General features: G+C 40.9%; 1 protein-coding gene across 2 annotated transcripts in view; it reads right to left on the bottom strand.

Moving 5' to 3' along the window:
* EPHA3 (EPH receptor A3) overlaps nt 1–18,480 on the bottom strand; it is a 544,240-nt gene that overhangs the window by 187,937 nt on the left and 337,823 nt on the right. For both annotated transcript variants that reach the window (XM_089682929.1, XM_089682930.1), the window contains exon 5: nt 8,667–9,002. In XM_089682929.1, the coding sequence (XP_089539055.1) occupies nt 8,667–9,002 (336 nt within the window). The remainder of the gene's footprint in view (nt 1–8,666; nt 9,003–18,480) is intronic.

Below are 18,480 nucleotides of genomic sequence, written 5' to 3'. Positions count from 1 at the left end.
AAACCTACTCCCACAACCATTCTAAGCCTAGTCTATCTACCCTGTAAAGAAAATATTTATATACTTACCTATTCTGAAGCAGTTCTGGTCCAGTAACATGATCTCTGCAGAGGTAGGTTCTGTGTAAAGGAGAGATCACCAACAATAGCTGCAAATGCATGGGAGATGATGTAACCCATAGGCTTACTAAAGGGCATTCGTTGCTGCCCCTCCTCTACGCAAAAGGTGCCGCTGACAGCTGATCATAGAACCAAACCAGAGCAGCTTCAGAATAGGTAAGTTTAGAGATCTTTTCTTTACAGGGTTAGATAGAGGAGCTTTAGAATGGGTCTAGAAGTAGGTTTAGCCTTAGTTAGGTTTTGACTAAATTTCCACTTTAAATAGTACATTCCTTTATTTTTTTCCCCACAACTGTAATTGTAACAAACCAGGAGCCAATAATGGAGATTCACACAGAATCAGAAGACGGTTTGACTGTCATAATGAGAGTTTTCTAAAATGTTGTAGCTATCAATATATTACACGTGACATGCTCAATGTATTTCATGTACTGCCCCTTAAACAGGAATCACATACTGTAATTCACCGAACAATGTCTACAGATAGCCTGCACTTTCAAAAGTCTGTTAAAAAACAGCTATTATATTAAGAAATAAAGCCCCTCGTAAATTAAATATGAATTGGATGTTATGTCTAACAGCAGGATGTGAAATTCTCCAGAGAGTCACTTCAACATTACTTGTACTTGTACATGTACTTAATTTCCTTTCTTATTCCAATAAAACTAATTTCTGCATTTTATTTTAATACAAGAGGTGAACAGTGTGAAATTGAACACTGTAATATTCTTGCAGAAAGTGCTATAAAGATTTCAGAGTTACAAATTTTTAGTCTATTAATTTCCCGTAAACAGAACGCTGCAATTGGTGTTATCATACTTTAGCGGTCCTCAACATAATTCAAATATACCTTTGGACTACAATTTATGACTAGAACAATCTTCATATACGGAGTGAAAAAACATGATGTAGTCTTCGGGAACAAAGGAAATGAAAAAAAGGTAAGAATACTATTACTATGGTACCAGGGGCGGACTAACAACTCATGGGGCTCCCGGGCAATACGGGATCATGGGGCCCCTGTGTCCTCACCCACACTCAAACCACACCCAAAAAAGCCTATGAAAGTACCAGGGGCATCTCATGGGGCCCCCTACTGACCCTGGGCCCTCCTGAGTTCCTGAATGGTCAGTCCACCCCTGTATGGTACTATGAGATTGTAGTCCTAAATCCGTTTGTGGAAAGCAGATACTATGCAGAAGAACCTACCTAGTATTGAAACTTTGCACACTTTGAAAAACTGGACCTGTTCCGCATTTATAATGAATATAAATCTAAAATCTATTTTTCAGCATGTCTGGCATCATGCTTCGCTGTATTTTCATAACAAAATTTGTCTAGGTAGTCCAACACACAACAGACAGAGCTAGCTTATCAGACTGACAACATTGCTGCCAATTGCAAGGCAGTGGTTTAGCATTGTCAGCCTGCAACAGGAATTGTTGCTACTGGCAAGATCTCCAGTTTAGAAACTTTACAACAGATTCACAAAATATAACGCCAAAAACATTGTATACAGTTTGTATACAATTAGACACAATGCCAAACTTACTACAGTAGTTTGGGTTTGCATGTGCTTTAACCATTTTGCATGATCAGTTCATCAACTAGGTCAAAGCTGGTTGCTTCTTCCTCCAGCATATCTAGCAATGTACTTGATCCTCTCAGCAGTGAGAGCTAAAGGCCACATATGGTTGTAGGTTTATGCGTGAGTCTCTTTACCATAAGCATTTTGTGAAATTCTCAATTTCATGGTAAAAAGTGTGCTATTATTTACATTTCTATATGTTCGCTATCCTGCCTGAGTTTGCTTTCTTTGTGTGCTTGAGTCCCCAGCACAACCATGTATGATATCAGCTTGGCTTATGAAGACCCAACAGCCCTCCTTAAATGCTGAGGGTGTAGTAGTGTATTGATCGTGGGCAACTATCTCCGCCGTAGAGAAAGCACTACATGATTACAGTGGTTTCAGTGCATTCTGTGGTTCTGCAATAGGGAACTGGAACAGTTAATACATTTGGTACCCAGTATCAGGACTGAAATGTGAACTTCTCCAAAACTCCACTAATACAGAGTTAGTTGCAAGTAGAAATGGTGAAGCCACTGACCTGGTTGACCTTGAGCAATTGTAATTACTATTATCCCATAACTGGGCTTAAAGCAGAGCTCCAGGCTCCCCCCCCCCCCCATAAAATTAAAAGTCAGAAGCTACATATACTGTAGCTGCTGAATTTTAATAAAATTACACTTGCTGATGTCTTCACCCAAGCCGATTCTTCAATCTGTTTTGGATGCATGTGCCGCATCTTCAGTAAGGGAAACCGTCAGTGAAGCCGTGCAGCTTCACAGCCGGTTTCATACTGCGCTTGTGCAAAGCGCGCTGTGCTTTGTGAATGGTCCCACAGTCTTCTGGGACCTGTGAAGTGTCCCAGAAGGCTGCAGGGCATGGAGGGGGCAAACTTCTGGCTCAGATCATGGCGGCGCATCTGATAGGAAGTAGGATCAGGTAACTGTCAAAACCAGGTACCCACTACCTACCCCCCTCCCAAAAAGTGCCAAATGTGGCAGTGGAGGGAGGTGGTGGGGGGGGGACGTAAACAAGCAGAACTTCCCCTTTTGGGTGAACTTCCGCTTTAATCTGGCCAAAGCTAAATATGCTGTTGAAATCAAGGTTGGGTACATATGCAAATAAATAATATCTTTACAGTTATCAGTGGTGCTCAGCCTGCTGCCACTGTTTCTACTGTTATTTACAAAGGCTGTTTAGACCTTTGAGGAACACTCAGGAGACAGCAAAATAGTGAAATTTCCAATAAACATGAACACATTTCTGCAAGCATTTTAATAAAGTAAGTTACTGCATTCAATGATATTTCATTTCACACACCATTTAAAAGATATATTTTGATGATTTCCTTTATGAGCTAGATTAACTAAAGTGCAATTTTGGCAAGAACGTGAAGCCGAAGGGTTATAAGGGAATCACACACATAAAAACACTGATATATAATTACGGGACACTGAGTGTGCATGCAATTTCTTTTGCTACAGTTATTTTATTTTTATTTGGGTGACTACAATGGCCTAATATTTTGTTACCAAAGCCACTAAACTGAAATTCCAGCAATTTAATGTATATTTAATACAGGACTTCCATTGTTCTAAGGACTTCATTTACAATGATCAGAGTAGACAATCTTTGGTTCCACATTATAGCACTTTCAAACTTAATACTGTTCTTCAGTTTGTCTCAGGGAACAGTACACCAAAATGTCTCCTTATACAAAATCTTATACATAACCACTTTGGTTACTAATTTGTTATAAATGGTCTATTTAATGACCCTGATTTATTACTCTAAAAAGTACATTTTAATAGGTGAAAGTGAGATTAAATGAACCTAGGCTTGATTTGCTAATGGGCAGCACGAGGTGAAGTGACTTCAAACATCTAATTGTGACGTTTTTTAAATTTTTCTGCACTTGATTGGATGTTTAAAGTAAACATAGGTTCAAATCACCTCACTTTATGTAATCAGACGCAGTAAGTCTAATGACCATAATAAACACTCCAGCAGACAATAAAGTGAGCCAGTTTCTTTGCCCTACATAGGCAATAACTTAACCCTCAGCACCACATAGTCACCTTAGTTTTTTTCTCTTTTGTCACAGCAAAAGCAGCTCTGTGTATGCTGTCAGTTGCTCAAGGTGTACTTTTTCCTTGTGATAGCATGGTGATTGGCCCAGTGCTGTCATATCGAATGAGTCATAAGTTTTTACATTAAAAGTACTGGGATTTTCTTTGCCTTCAGCAGCCTTGAGGGGGAAGGGTGGGGGTCCTCTCTTTGGTACTCATTTGGTAGTACTCGTTGGTCAGCTCCAGTTGATCATGAGCAGTTTAGTCTGCCTGGCCTTCTGACTAGGTGGACCTAAGTGTGCCTTGCCCCTTTCAGAAGTCTAGTGCAATTCGGCTTTAAAAAAATGGAGCAGGGAAAATAAGTAGTTAGGCTGTTTTAGTGTGTACAAATATGACCAAATATGGAGGATCAAATAACTGTAGTGGGTAATTTAGGAACCCATGACCCAAATAACTGTAGTGGGTATGTTAGGGACCCATGACCCTATGAGTGTCATGACCCTTGAACTCTGTTTTCTCTACAGTAATGAAGCACCTTATGGGATAACATGGGGACAGTACAGGGAAAATGCTGCCTACTATTACGTGAAGCTCCTAGGCACTGGTCTTTTATGCCAAATCCTAGTGTTCATTTTAAGAGCTGGACCTATGTTAATGCTGGGAATTTTATATTGCCAGCACTGCCTTAAAAGAGTCAGCAACATTAAGCTAGTTCAATGATCGTCTGGGGGAAAAGAGAAAAGAAATTTAATCTCCAAACACAGAAAGATTTCTTCACAGTTAGAGCTGTGAAAATGTGGAATAGACTCCCTAAAGAGTTGGTTCTGGCCAGCTCAGTGGATTGCTTCAAAAAAGGCCTAGATTGTTTCTTAGATACACAGAATATAACTGGATACTAACATTTATAGTTAAAGTTGATCCAGGGAATATCCGATTGCCTCTCAGGGATCAGGAAGGAATTTTTTTCCCCTGCAGGAGCAAATTGGATCATGCTTTGCTGGGATTTTTTTTGCCTTCCTCTGGATCAACTGTGGGTATAGGATTATAACTTTTTTTTTCTATGGTTAAACTGGATGGACTTTTGTCTTTTTTCAACCAGATTAACTATGTAACTATGCAACTATATCACAAGGAGAGCAAATCTTTTAAATTCCACTCTATTTGTCTTCAGGCTCTAAATAACTGAATCCTTCAGATTTGGTGTTCTGGGTTAGATCCTTTGGAGCCAGCTAACAAACCTTTATCTAGGTATAGTTGGCGAGCTCTTTGCTCTATCATTTTAAAATTGCTTTATGATATTTCTTAGTGTTGAATTAATTTTGGATATGATGTACCTTATAAATATTTATCACACTCACTATCTTGAGCTTGAAATATTGCAACAAGCAAAGTGCTAAAAGCAAAGAACTGTATCTATATTAACCAGTCAGAATTAACCTGTATCAAGTGAAGTGAATTCTGATTGGTTGCTATTAGCACTTAGCTTTGTACTGCACTTAGTACATAGATTTTTGCACAATATTGTTATATAAGGTAATATATATATATATATATATATATATATATGGTTGAATATTGGGGGAGCAAGTTTGTAGGTAAAAGGAATGTTTTTATTATTTTGAACTTTTTATTGATATGAAGTATCAGTATAAACTTAAATACCAGTTACTAACTGTTGGCATAATTTCTACGCCTGCTCGTCTACTTCAAATTATTATTGCACAGTAATCATGGCAAATTGCTTCTTAAACACCAATTTTCATTAATATTTACTCTTCTGTCTCTGTTACAATTAATTTTCAGTCTCTTTTGTATCCACAGAATGCATCCATTTCCTCTGAAGTATGCTTTTTATAAATAGGCCTATTCAGGATGTGTCCGGCAGAATAAGGTTTCCTAAATTGTAAGTAATATCTTGCTCTAATTTCCTCTCGTAGCTTCCTCAATGCGTGTCTTTTAAGTGGTGGCTGCACTCTTAAAGTTGACCTGTGCAGCCTTAAATATTTTCCTCAACTGCATTACCCTGCAATTGATTCTGAATGACTAGCTGGGAGCCGATGAAACAAATGGTAGTAATTGCAGATTCATTAAACGTTTTGTGGTAGCCAAGAAAACTAAACATTAGGAAGCAATCGTAGTTAATGATGAGCCAGACCACTGGATATTTCAGAGGAGAATCAATTCCAGAGTGAAAGACTACATTTCCTTGCTGTAGCTTGTGTGGAAAATGATTCAGTAAAACATGCATTCTTATTCAGTAAGGTGCAAAACAAAGTAAGCCATAGAAACTAATCAGAAAGGATATTTTGCTGATGTTGCGGTAAACTGAAATTGAATTTGTTCTTATGGATTGCAGCACTCTGCGGCATCATAATTGCTCTTTGTACTGCCTTGATAAAGGTGCTCTCCAGTCAAAATTGAAAGCTGAACCCTGAAATGCCTTTAGGGAACACAGCCTATGTGTTTAGGACTAAGGTTTTTTTCATCTAGGTATAACTATAGTGTACCCTGTAGTCCACCCTGCTCCTTTTTTTGGTATTTGTGTAATCCCAGGGCTCCTTCTTATGATAATGAAGAGGAATTGCTTGAAACAGGCTTCCAGCAGAGGCTGTGAATCAGTCAACAGTAAGTGACTCTAAATTAGGACTACACCCCTCTGTATATTTTTATTTTTCATTGCCCACTTATTTTTTTTATGGGGTATCCAAAGTAAACATACTCATACCCTTTAAATCTAGAATTGGTCTGCTGTGATCCACCTATCTGCTGCTGCCCACTCTGGGTCTCATGCCACCATTTTCTGCTTTTACATAATCAGGAGGCAGTTTTCTTTTACAGATTCTTGCAATCGGCCCTCAATGACGTATCAACAGGTTCTACCTCCAACCGCTCTCCTGTAGCCTCCTGAAAAATGTGAAGTGGTGATACCAGGTGGTTACAGAAGCGAGTACATGTCATTTTCACCTAAGCAGAATGGAGGCAAAGCGCAGCATGGACTAGAATAGTAGTGAAAGCTGCAAAAAAAAAAACCCCACTGGGCTGTTCTTCTACATTACAAAGGAGGAACAATACGATGGAGCAAAGCAGTTTTTCAGCGTGAAGGTCCAGTTTAAACAAGGTTAGAATCATAAACCTATACTCAGACAAAAAAAAAATCAAACAAGAACAAAAAATGTAAGAAAAATTAAAAAAGGAGGCAGATGTACTGCTTGGTTGATTTCTGTTGTCATCCTTTTTTTTTTTCCAAAGTTTAATTAACCACCTTCCGCCTGCCCTATAGTACAATGACGGGTGCAAGGTGGTTCTCTCGTTCTGATAGGACGTCATGTGACGTCCTACCATTCTCACTGCGCATGCGCGGGTCAGGGGGCGCGCAGCGCAGCAATCGCCGCGGACACTGCCGATCACGGAAAGAGCCGAAGATGTCGGCTTGGTCATGTGATCAGCTGTGTCCAATCACAGCTGATCACATGTAAACACGGAAATGCCGTTTATCGGCATTTCTCTCCTCTCGAGCTGTCACGCTGACAGCTCGAGAGGACAGGAGAGCCGGTAATCAGATTTCCGTGGATGGGACATGTACACTGATCATCAGGGCACTGATGATCAGTGTGCCCTGATGATCAGTGTGGCCCCAGAAGTTCCACCTGCCAGTGCTCATCAGTGCCACATGCCAGTGCCCATCAGTGCCACGTGCCACTGCCCATCAGTGCCACATCAATGCCACATATCAGTGCCCATCTGAGCTGCCTTTCAATGTCACCCATCAGTGCTAGTCAGTGCCACCAATCAATGACAATCAGTGCCACTTTTCAGTGCTGCCAATCAGTGCCACCTATCAGTGCCAGTCAGTGCCGCCTATCAGTGCCAGTCAGTGCTGCCTATCAGTGCCATATATCAGTGGCATGTATCAGTGTCATGTATCAGTGCTGCCTTTCAGTGTCCATCAGTGATGCCTGTCAATGCCCATCAGTGCAACCTACCAGTGCCTCCTCATCAGTGCCCATCAGTGCCACCTATTAGTGTCAATCAGTGCAGCTTATCAGTGCCCATCACTGCAGCCTCATTAGCGCACATCAGTGAAGGAGAAAAATCACTTATTTACAAAATTGTATAACAAAAACTAAGAAAAAAATATTTTTTCAAAATTTGCAGTGGTTTTTGGTTTGTTTAAGAAAAAATAAAAATCCCCGAGGTGATTAAATACCACCAAAAGAAAGCTCTATCTGTCTCAAAAAAATGATAAAAATGTCATATGGGTACAGTGTTGCATGACCACGCAATTGTCATTCAAAGTGTGACAGCGTTGAAAGCTGGAAATTGGCCTGGGCAGGAAGGGGGTATAAGTGCCCTGTAGGCTAGTGGTTAAACAAGCTGAAGTTAGAAGCTGATTGGCTAACATGCACAGCTGCACCATATTTTGCACTCTACAGTTTTAGTAAACCAACCCCTGTGCATCATAAACAGTTGCCTTTTAAGCTTTTTTTTTTATCCAATACCATCTTTAGATTTTTTGATCATTTGCTGCATCTCAGTACTGCTGATCTCCTGCAACCCCTTTGCAGCCACTTCCTGTCTACACGCACACCAGTGATTACTGTATGGCATTTCTCAGTGCGGTTTTCCTGATGGAGACAACTTTTGCATATACATTTGTAATGTGGGTTAAAACAGCCTCTTGTAATCTCCATCAGAAGCCAGTGTGATAGGGTAACAATGCAGGAGCACAAATAGTAACATGTACAAAGTGTTGTCACCCTATATTAGAAAGTGCCTGAACAAGAATTATTATTTTAATGAAAGCTGCAGATTAAAACACATTGAAAATAATTTTAATATGGCATTATCATATTAAAGCTTTTAGTGAGTACACATAATTAACTGGCAGTGGAGTTGAGGTATCATACTTACCGGCCTGGTTGGTGGTGATGCTGACGGCGGCAATGTGCCTTGTCAATACACTCTGGTCGGAGACTCCATTTACCGATTCAATCTCAAATGTGTAGTTGGTGTGTGCAAGTAAGTCTGTTATTGTCACAGTGGTGTTGGTAAGACCTATCTGTCGGGGAATGAATCGCAGATTCCCTTTGCAGGCTTCACAGAATTTTGTGTTTCCTCCACATTTTTTACAGTTCACATTGAAAGTGATGTCTTTCCGACCCCCAGTGTCCAGCGGCCAGCTCCAGTCCAGTATAACTGATGTTTCATTAATGTTAGAAATAAGGTTCCTTGGTGCAGAAGGTGGTCCTAGGAGGAAGAACAAAGATATTAGCTAACGGGAAAGTACATTCACACTAAACACACATTTGCAGTTATTATTTCAGGTACTTATATAGCATCGTCAATTTATGTAGTGCTTTACATATATATTGCACATTCACATCAGTCCCTAACCCTCATGGAGTGTACAGTCTAAGATCCCTTACTCCCATTCATACATACAAATACTAGGGCCAATGTTTTTTTTTTTAAGATAGGAGCCAATTAACCCAGCAGCATGTCTTTGGAGCGTGGAAGGAAACCGAAGTTCCCGGAGGAAACCAACACAGACACAGGGAGAACATGCAAACTCCAGGCAGGTAGTGCTGTGGTTGGGATTCAAACTAACAACCTTAGTAATGTCAGGCAGAAATTCTAACCATTTAACCACTGTGTGTTTAAAGAGTATCTATGGTCAAAAATGGAAAATCATCTATGCATTTCCACATTATATTTCAGTTATTTTGAGCCTACTCCTATTAATCTGAACAATCCTGATGTTTGTAAACTTACTTTATAAAGATCCCCACACATTTACTTCCCTGAATTCTGTGACACATATTCACTATGCAATGTGAATAGGCACTGCTGTGTCACACATTTCACAGAGCCTGCCTTATGAACTACAGAGGGGCTGAGGGGAGGAGTTTCAGGAGGTGCAGTCAGTGCAGAAATCACCACCTGCAGGCAGCAAGGTACCATGGGATATGTAGTTCTTAGAGAATGAAAGTAAACAGCAGAGAAGAAGCTGCAAATCATGCAGGAAATCCCGGAGGTTGTGGAAAGAGATGGCCAGGAAACAGGCAGACCTCACAAATGAAGGAATATTTGCAAATAAGCTTATATTGGATTATCCAAAATAACTATTGTTTGTATTGCTATTACAATGTTGTTGTTATAAAATGAAAATGTATTCGGTGACTATAGATGTCCTTCATAGCGGAACTAAAGTCTCTATTTTAAAATGTTTCATGCTGTCTCTTCTGCATTAAAGTGATATTAAAGGCTGGAATTTTTTAACTTATAAACTGAAAAAAGTTTTATAATTAGCTTGCACAGAGTGACCCCTTACGTCCTTTTCTGGGGTCCCCCCACCAAAGCTGTTTGCTCCTCCTTTCCTGTGTGTGCCCCCATAGCAAGCAGTGTGCTACAAGAGCGCACATGTGGGTGTGCTCCTGTGCCAGACTGTGTGCGTCCATAGACACACACAGCACTGCTCAGCCATGTTCCCTGCTTCCATTGTTAAAAGTCTGTCCTCTGAGAGCAGGGAGAAAGATCACTGCTGCTGCAGACTGGCACAGCACTGGATCAAGAGAGGACTCAGGTCAAGGGGGGAGGACAAAAAGCAAGGTGAAGATTGTTTACCTTATTGCAAGCAATGCATTAAGTGAAAAAAAATTGACTTTAAAATAACTTTAGACCATGTAGTGCACTGCATGATTTAGTGGACCTCATGATTATTGTATTATATACCGGATTGATTTTACACAATCTATTTATTCCTGTAAAGAGATAGAGCCCAGTCTGGGTAGGTATGGTGCCACATCCCAAAAAATATACTCAAGGGGGAAATTGCAAAGAATGGAAGACTTTAAAGGCACCAAATAACAAAACTCTTTATTACAATTAGTTAAAAATGAAAAACAAAACACTGTGCATATAAAACCACAATGAAAAGTTGGTCCATGATCATATACCTGAAACCACGAGATACAATAACATAGTAATGCATATAAAAATCTGGCGCGTTTCCTGGTACGAATCTTCATCAGGGAAATGTGTATCCCAGTGGTACGTTATACAATGCAAGCATATGTGCCAGTTTGAACCGCAGCCAATCCGCATGACATGTGAAATAGCATTGCTTCCTATAGTGCCTGTTCACATATGTCCGGAGCACTGGCGGTGCAGATTCAATGCGGATTCAGGTGTCCGTTCATGAACCAGCGTTAATAGATCTCTGCTCAGTTCTCCGGCATTCTCGGAGAACACAGTTCTCCTGTGAATGCAGTTTATGAAGCAGTGTAGATCAGTTCTCCAAACGAAGGGAGAACGGTCTACAAACGCTGGACAACGGTCTACAAACACTGGAAAACGGCTGATTTTACTATAATCTCGGGAGATTACAGTAAAAGATCAGTTTACTAAGCAGAGGTAAATTATCGCTGCTTAGTTTGCGGTTCCTCCGATTCTCCAGCTCTAGGCTGGAGAATCTGGAGGGAGAACACAGATCTCCAGTGAAGGGCTGAACATGTTCTCCACTGATCTCCTGAGTGTCATAAACTGTGAATGACCAGAGAATAGCTGCGATCCTCTGAATCGCAGCTATTCTTTGTGTCATAAACGGACACCTATGTGCGGTTTGAAAAGAGTCATGTCCAATTTCTGAGCAGTGACTTCAGGTTCAGGTACAGATTACAGGCTATTGACTTCTATGGGAACCGTTTTTAAACTGCATATGTCATCAGTTGTGAACAGGATAAAATCCTGATCCTGAACCTGATGTAAACCTGACCTGAACTGCTGAACAGCTACTCTGTCAATTAGTTGTGAAACCTGAGCTTCGGTCCGCACTGCACATGCGTGAATCCACACTATAGGTCACATAACCAGTGTAAAAGAACAACCGAAAGCAGTACATAAAATAAAAGTGCAGCGCTAGAAAATATATATGTGACACAATATATAAAAGTGATCAGAGAAAGTCCCAACAAGGGTGACCTAGGGTAACAATGCACACTAACCAGAAGTGCACATTAAAAGTGCAGTGTAGGAAGGATGGAGTTCATAAAGTAGTCATCAGCATGGGAAGGGTAGATGTATTCCCTTGGTCAGTGAAGATCCACACGATGGTACAGAGGTGGGCAGAAGAAATCCACTAGATGGTAGAAAACGATCGCTGCTCCACCAAAAAAGCACTGCTCCTCCACTGTGCACAAACGATATCTGGGAGAAAAGGTGCTCCCCACAGGGGATCAAGAAAAAATGCCCATAGTGAAGTAAAGTTTAAAATGTATTTATTAAAATAGGCAGGATGCATCCAGTACAAGTGGCAAAACACAAAAACAGACAGGACTAACCGTCCTGTCGGATGTAGTGGCAACCAGCACTGGTTCTTTCTCTGAAGATGTGTTTGGCGCGTAACGCGTAAGGAGGAGCCTACGCACGCCTTGACGTCACGCTGTCGGAGCATCGTGGAGCTCCGGCGGCCACTACATCCGACAGGACGGTTAGTCCTGTCTGTTTTTGTGTTTTGCCACTTGTACTGGATGCATCCTGCCTATTTTAATAAATACATTTTAAACTTTACTTCACTATGGGCATTTTTTCTTGATCCCCTGTGGGGAGCACCTTTTCTCCCAGATATCGTTTGTGCACAGTGGAGGAGCAGTGCTTTTTTGGTGGAGCAGCGATTGTTTTCTACCATCTAGTGGATTTCTTCTGCCCACCTCTGTACCATCGTGTGGACCTTCACTGACCAAGGGAATACATCTACCCTTCCCATGCTGATGACTACTTTATGAACTCTATCCTTCCTACACTGCACTTTTAATGTGCACTTCTGGTTAGTACGCATTGTTACCCTAGGTCACCGTTGTTGGGACTTTCTCTGATCACTTTTATATATTGTGTCACATTTATATATTTTCTAGCACTGCACTTTTATTTTATTTTCATGTGAGGATTTTTTTGGTTATCCTGTGTGCGTTAGCTGTTTGTACATTGAAAGTGCTCACTTATTATTCTCTGTTTTATGAAAGCAGTACATATCAGAAATCAATGACTTACAGGACCAATAGTTACAAGATAAACATTTTTTTTTCCTGGAGGGGGAAAAGCAACAGGTCCCATGAAGGCAGTAGGGTTCAAAGCCACTGAATCACAAAGGACGCCATAAGAAGTCCCCACTAAAGAAAGAAGGGTGTAAATAACACATGAAAATGAATATCAGAAAAAAAAAAAAAAAAACATTTTTCCTGGTATTCATCTTTATTTATTTTTTACACCCTTCTGCCTTTAGTGAGAACTTCTTACAGTGTCCTTTGTGCTTTAATGGCTTTGAACCCTACTGGTTTCATGGGACCAGTTGCTCTTCCCCCTCCAGGAAAATAATGTTTATCATGTAACTATTGGTCATGTATATCATTGATTCCTATGTTATGTATTGCTTTCGGCTGTTCTTTTATGCTGATTATGTGACCTATATGAATTATGAATTATTTTGTTTTTTGTTATGTATTGATCTAATGCGCTCCTTTTTGTTGGTATTTATTATGGTATGAATTATTCGTTTTTCTATATATTTTTGAGTAGCACTGTATGTTGTACAGTATAAACATTAGCTATAGTAGTCCTGTGTCTATTGGTGATAGAAACAAAGTGACGGCTTTGGCAGCAGTAAAGGATAAGGAATCTGACACTCCCAAATGTGTCAGTTTCTGAGGAGTTGGTGGTTGGTAACGTGGCAATAGAGGTAAATCATCTTCTTAACAGGAAACCCTTTAATTTACAGATTAATTTTAGCAACAGGGTCAATTTAAAGGGTAACTCCATTTTTGTGGGGAAAAGCAATGGGAAAAAAAAATAATATAGCATGTACAATTGCAACTCAAGGCATATTGTAATTGAATGTTATTAAAAATTACCTTTCCTTCTCAATCTGCAGTGCTGCAGTTTTCTGTAAAATGCAATGAAAAATGGCAAATTGGAGTTGTTCTGTACACAAATGGTGTACAGCAAGCCCCCCAGAAATTTAATTTCCTACTTGTGTGATTGGCTTAATGATTTTCCCAGAAGTCTGCACTGAGATACAAATCAGATTTTTGACATCCGCTGCAACAAATATATCATTTTTGGCGAGATAATCCCAATAGGAAATCAAGTCTAAAGGGATGCAGACCCTGCCATTTTCCTCATTAGAGCCTCGCAGGTGCTGCAGCTGACTGGTAATTATAAAATCTCTCTCATACAGAATCATTCTGAATATGGACACAGACAAACAGTTATTTCTTTAGAATAGCAAGAGGTAGGAATCTGCAACGAAGCTTGGTAAAATCCTTGCAATGTACATTCATCACCCAGATCAGAATGTTTTTGTTTTTTTTTCAACAAGTGGAATTACTCTTTAAAGCAAATTTGAGCAAAGCACAAGTTCCTTTTGTCTAACATGTTAAATTTACCCGCAGTCAATAAAAGGTTCCATTTCTTCCCACTCTATACTAACTATGAAAAATGAATGGCTGAAGTTTCACTTTAACATTTATTGATTTAAGATAAAATTGTTGGTAGGTATGCTGAGCTACAGTGGACTATACTATACTTACGTTCAGTTCAATGGGCGGTGTCCCAGAGCTCCCCGCAGGCCTCTAACAACTTCGATCGGCCGCCTTCCAGGTATCGACCGCCGACTGCTTTCATTGGTTGTGCTGAGATGACATCACTCCTGCGCAGGTGTTGGAGTTCAGTCAGCTTCGCATTGCCAAATTTTGCACAATGAGCTGCGCTTGTACGGCAGCTCATTGTACAGAGGCAGACAGGTAGATAAGTAACCTTAATGTGAAGAAACACAGCATTATGTCTGGGTCATCCAAGAAAAATGCAAATATGGACTCTCAGAGCAGTCAGTATTTGCATGGGACATTTGAGGAAGGTTATCTGCTATGTACTGGGAAGAGTATACTTTGTATTTCATTTGTCAGGTATGCTTGTTTTTTAATAAGAGGAAGAGTAAAAAAATATATATATATATATATATTAAAAAGCCTTTTTTTTCAAAAACTTTAAATAGCATATATTTTTAAAGGTTTTGAACGGAGCTGTATGTTTTTTATATGGGCTCATGCACACAGCTGCACACAATCCCATAATCTGGAGTGCATCCGCCATACTGGGTATGGACAGTATTTAATGCTTAAATTAAACCTGAATTTGCTGACCACCCAGCGCAAAGAAGGCAATGTTCCACTGACCACCAGTGCAAAGAGGGCAATGTTCCACTGACCACCAGCGCAAAGGGGGCAAAGTCCCACTGACCACCAGCACTAGAGGGCAATGTTCCACTGACCACCAGCACTAGAGGGCAATGTTCCACTGACCACCAGCACAAGGGGACAAAGTTCCACAGACCACCAACACAAGGGGACAAAGTTCCACTGACCACCAACACAAGAGGGCAAAGATCCACTGACCACCAGCCAAAGGGGAAAAAGTTCCACTGATCATCAGCCCAAGGGGGCAAAGTTCCACTGACAACCAGAGCAAGGGGGCAATGTTCCACTAACCACCAGCACAAGGGGGCAAAGTTCCACTGACCACCAGCACAAGGGGCCAAAGTTTCACTGACCACCAGCACAAGGAGGAAAGATTACACTGGCCACCAGCACAAGGGGGCAAATTGCCACTGGCCACCAGCACAAGAGGGCAATGTTCCACTAACCACCAGTGCAAGGGGTCAATGTTCCACTGACCACCAGCGCAAGGGGGCAAAGTTCCAATAACCACCAGCATAAGGGGGCAAACTTCTACTGACAATCAGCACAAGGGGCCAAAGTTTCACTGACCACCAGCACAAGGGGGAAAGATTACACTGGCCACCAGCACAAGGGGGCAAAGTGCCACTGGCCACCAGAACAAGGGGGCAAATTGCCACTGGCCACCAGCACAAGGGAGCAAAGTGCCACTGGACACCAGCACAAGGGAGCAAAGTTACACCGGCCACCAGCACAAGGGGGCAATGTTCCACTAACCACCAGCACAAGGGAGCAAAGTGCCACTGGCCACCAGCACAAGGGGGAAAGGTTCCACTGGCCACCAGCAAAAGGGGTAAAGTGCCACTGGCCACCAGCACAAGGGGGCAATGTTCCACTGTCCACCAGCACAAGCTAATATTGTGTGTTAATAAAAACAGATGTATTAAAAGTCACAGCCAGTCCAATATATATATATCTTTGGCAGTGCACTGACCGGCCATGTGAAAGCTCGGACGATTCGCGGCTCGTGACGTCATCGCCTGGCATCGCTATACCTTTCCAAGCATGCGCATGGCCCCTATGTGCGCTGTTATATCCGATGCTTGGCTGGTGGGGTGGTGCTGGGGCGACTTGGCGACAAAGAGGCCCCCGTGAGCCCAGCTGCGGCACGCGTGCCTTAGGTTCGCCACCACTGCCCTAGGGGCTGGGGAAGCCCAGAAAAACACAACAAAATAAGAAAAAGAAAGGGGCACACAAGCCTTGTGCATTACCTTGATAAAAGTGGTTTATTAATAAAATATATCAGATGTATACTCACAAACGTAAAAATTTCACAAACATATCATGACCAACAACGGCCCATGGTCTGTAGTACTGCGTGAGTCCCTCATACCAGAATACACTCAAAGAATTGCTGATTGAGGATGAGAGAATACTCCCTCGAAATGCATCAGCCACTCTTTGAGCGTTTTCTGGTATGAGGGACTTGTGCAGTACTCCTGACCATGGGCCAGTGTTGGTCATGATATGCTTGTAAAATATGGCCGTCTGTGAATATACATCTGATATATTTAATTGCTAAAACACTTTTATCAAAGTAATGGGCAAGGCTTGTGAACCCCTTTCTTTTTATTTTGTATTATTTAACACTGTACGCACATAAACATTTGTGCTACCAATGTACACGGTATGCATGTAAATGTTAAGGCTCACACAGACACAGAGGGGCATACACTGTACAAGCATATTTCTGTCCCCTGGAATCACAGGTATAAAACAATGACCCATATAAATCAACGATAGGCTACTGTTTTGGTCTAAAAAAAAATGTAATTGAAAAAAAACATCCACTTGCCCTCCAGAAGATTTACCCCTCTTCATGACCAGGCCATTTTTGCTATACTGAACTGCATTATTTTAACTGACAATTGAAATTATTGTGTTAATTTATTGTGTTATTTTAACACAAATTACATTTGTGTAATTTTTTACCACAAATAGATATTTCTTTTGGTGGTATTTGATCACCTCTGGGTTTTTTATTTGCTGCGCTATAAACAAAAAAAGATGACAATTTTGAAAAAAAAAATCTAAAAAAAAATGAAAAACCTAATTTCTTCATAAGTTTAGGAAAATATGTATTCTGCTACACATTTTTGGTACAAAACAACAAACTATTGTGTATATATAATGGATTTTTTTTATACTAGTAATGGCGGTTATCAGCGACTTACAGTGGAACTTTGATATTGCTGCGAAAAGTCTGACACTAGCTGACACTTTGTGGGAACCAGTGATACTAATACAATGATCAGTGCTAAAAATATACACAGTCATTGTATTAATGACACTGTCTGGGAAGGGGTTAATCATCTAGGTTGATCAAAGGGCTAACTGTGTGCCAAACCAGTGTTTTTGTGTACACAGTGTGGTGATTTTACTCGGCAATCTTCTGGATTGTATTCCCTGCAGCAGATCGCAGCTGACAAGACACAGCTCTGCCTTGTTTACATAGGCAGAGCTGTGTCCTGTCGCTCTCCTCGCTGATCATCCATCGGCCAGGAATCCGTTGATCGGCTTCTGCTGTGACTAGTCACAGCAAAAGCGGTGTGCAACCCCCCCCCCCCACCCCCACATCAGGAAGTACAAAATCATGTATGTATATGCGATTTGCACAGAACGGCTGCCCTGTAGCAGTACATCTGCAATAGGGTGGTCAAAAAGTGGTTATCAGAGGCTGGCTTCAAGTGGCAGGTCACTTGCCATATGAGATTTGGTGTAGTTTGTTTATATACAGTGTTAGCAATGTGAACGTTATGCCAGCTGACACTCACATGGCTAAAGCTCAAGATCTTGCAAGATTTTGTGAAATTTCATAAGATCTTGCAATTCGACCCAGAAAACTACCTGGAGGGCTTTGGTGACATAGCCTGCCCAGTGGGCTGCTGAAAGGTGCTGAAATGCCATATTTCTATCTGTTTAGCATTTTTTCTACAGATCTGAACATAGGTGCATTGTTGTCTATGGGACAACATACACAGCTGCATAAAGAACATGTCAGAATTTAATTGGAAAGTGTCACATGATGCAAAAAATAAATGGTTTAAAGCTTTATGCGCACTGCTTTTAGGGGCATCTAGCATTTTTTTCTGCCTCTAAACATCCCTCCATGTTCAACTAGAAAGTAAGTATTGGCACTCATCCTTGGGCTTGAGTAAGGCCATTCTTGGCTGAAATGCGTCAACACTGTTTCATCTGTGATTTTTAATATATTGTTTAATAAGGGAGATTCAGAAGACCAAGGACGAGTACTAGTAATTACTTTCTTGTTGAACATGGAGGGATGTTTAGAGGCAGAAAAAAAAATTGGAGATTCCCTTAAAAGCAGCGTTTTTAACACTCTATATGCATGAGGCCTTAAAATATTTATTTTTTCTGGTACATCCTTTATAGTTGGAAATGTATGGCATACGAGCGCCTTTTACCTCAGCATCGCC

Source organism: Staurois parvus, unplaced genomic scaffold, assembly GCF_062004578.1.
Source record: "Staurois parvus isolate SC_StPar_1 unplaced genomic scaffold, SC_StPar_1.0 ptg000299l, whole genome shotgun sequence".
In the NCBI taxonomy this organism is placed as follows: domain Eukaryota; kingdom Metazoa; phylum Chordata; class Amphibia; order Anura; family Ranidae; genus Staurois; species Staurois parvus.
This window is presented reverse-complemented; position numbering and strand designations above follow the sequence as displayed.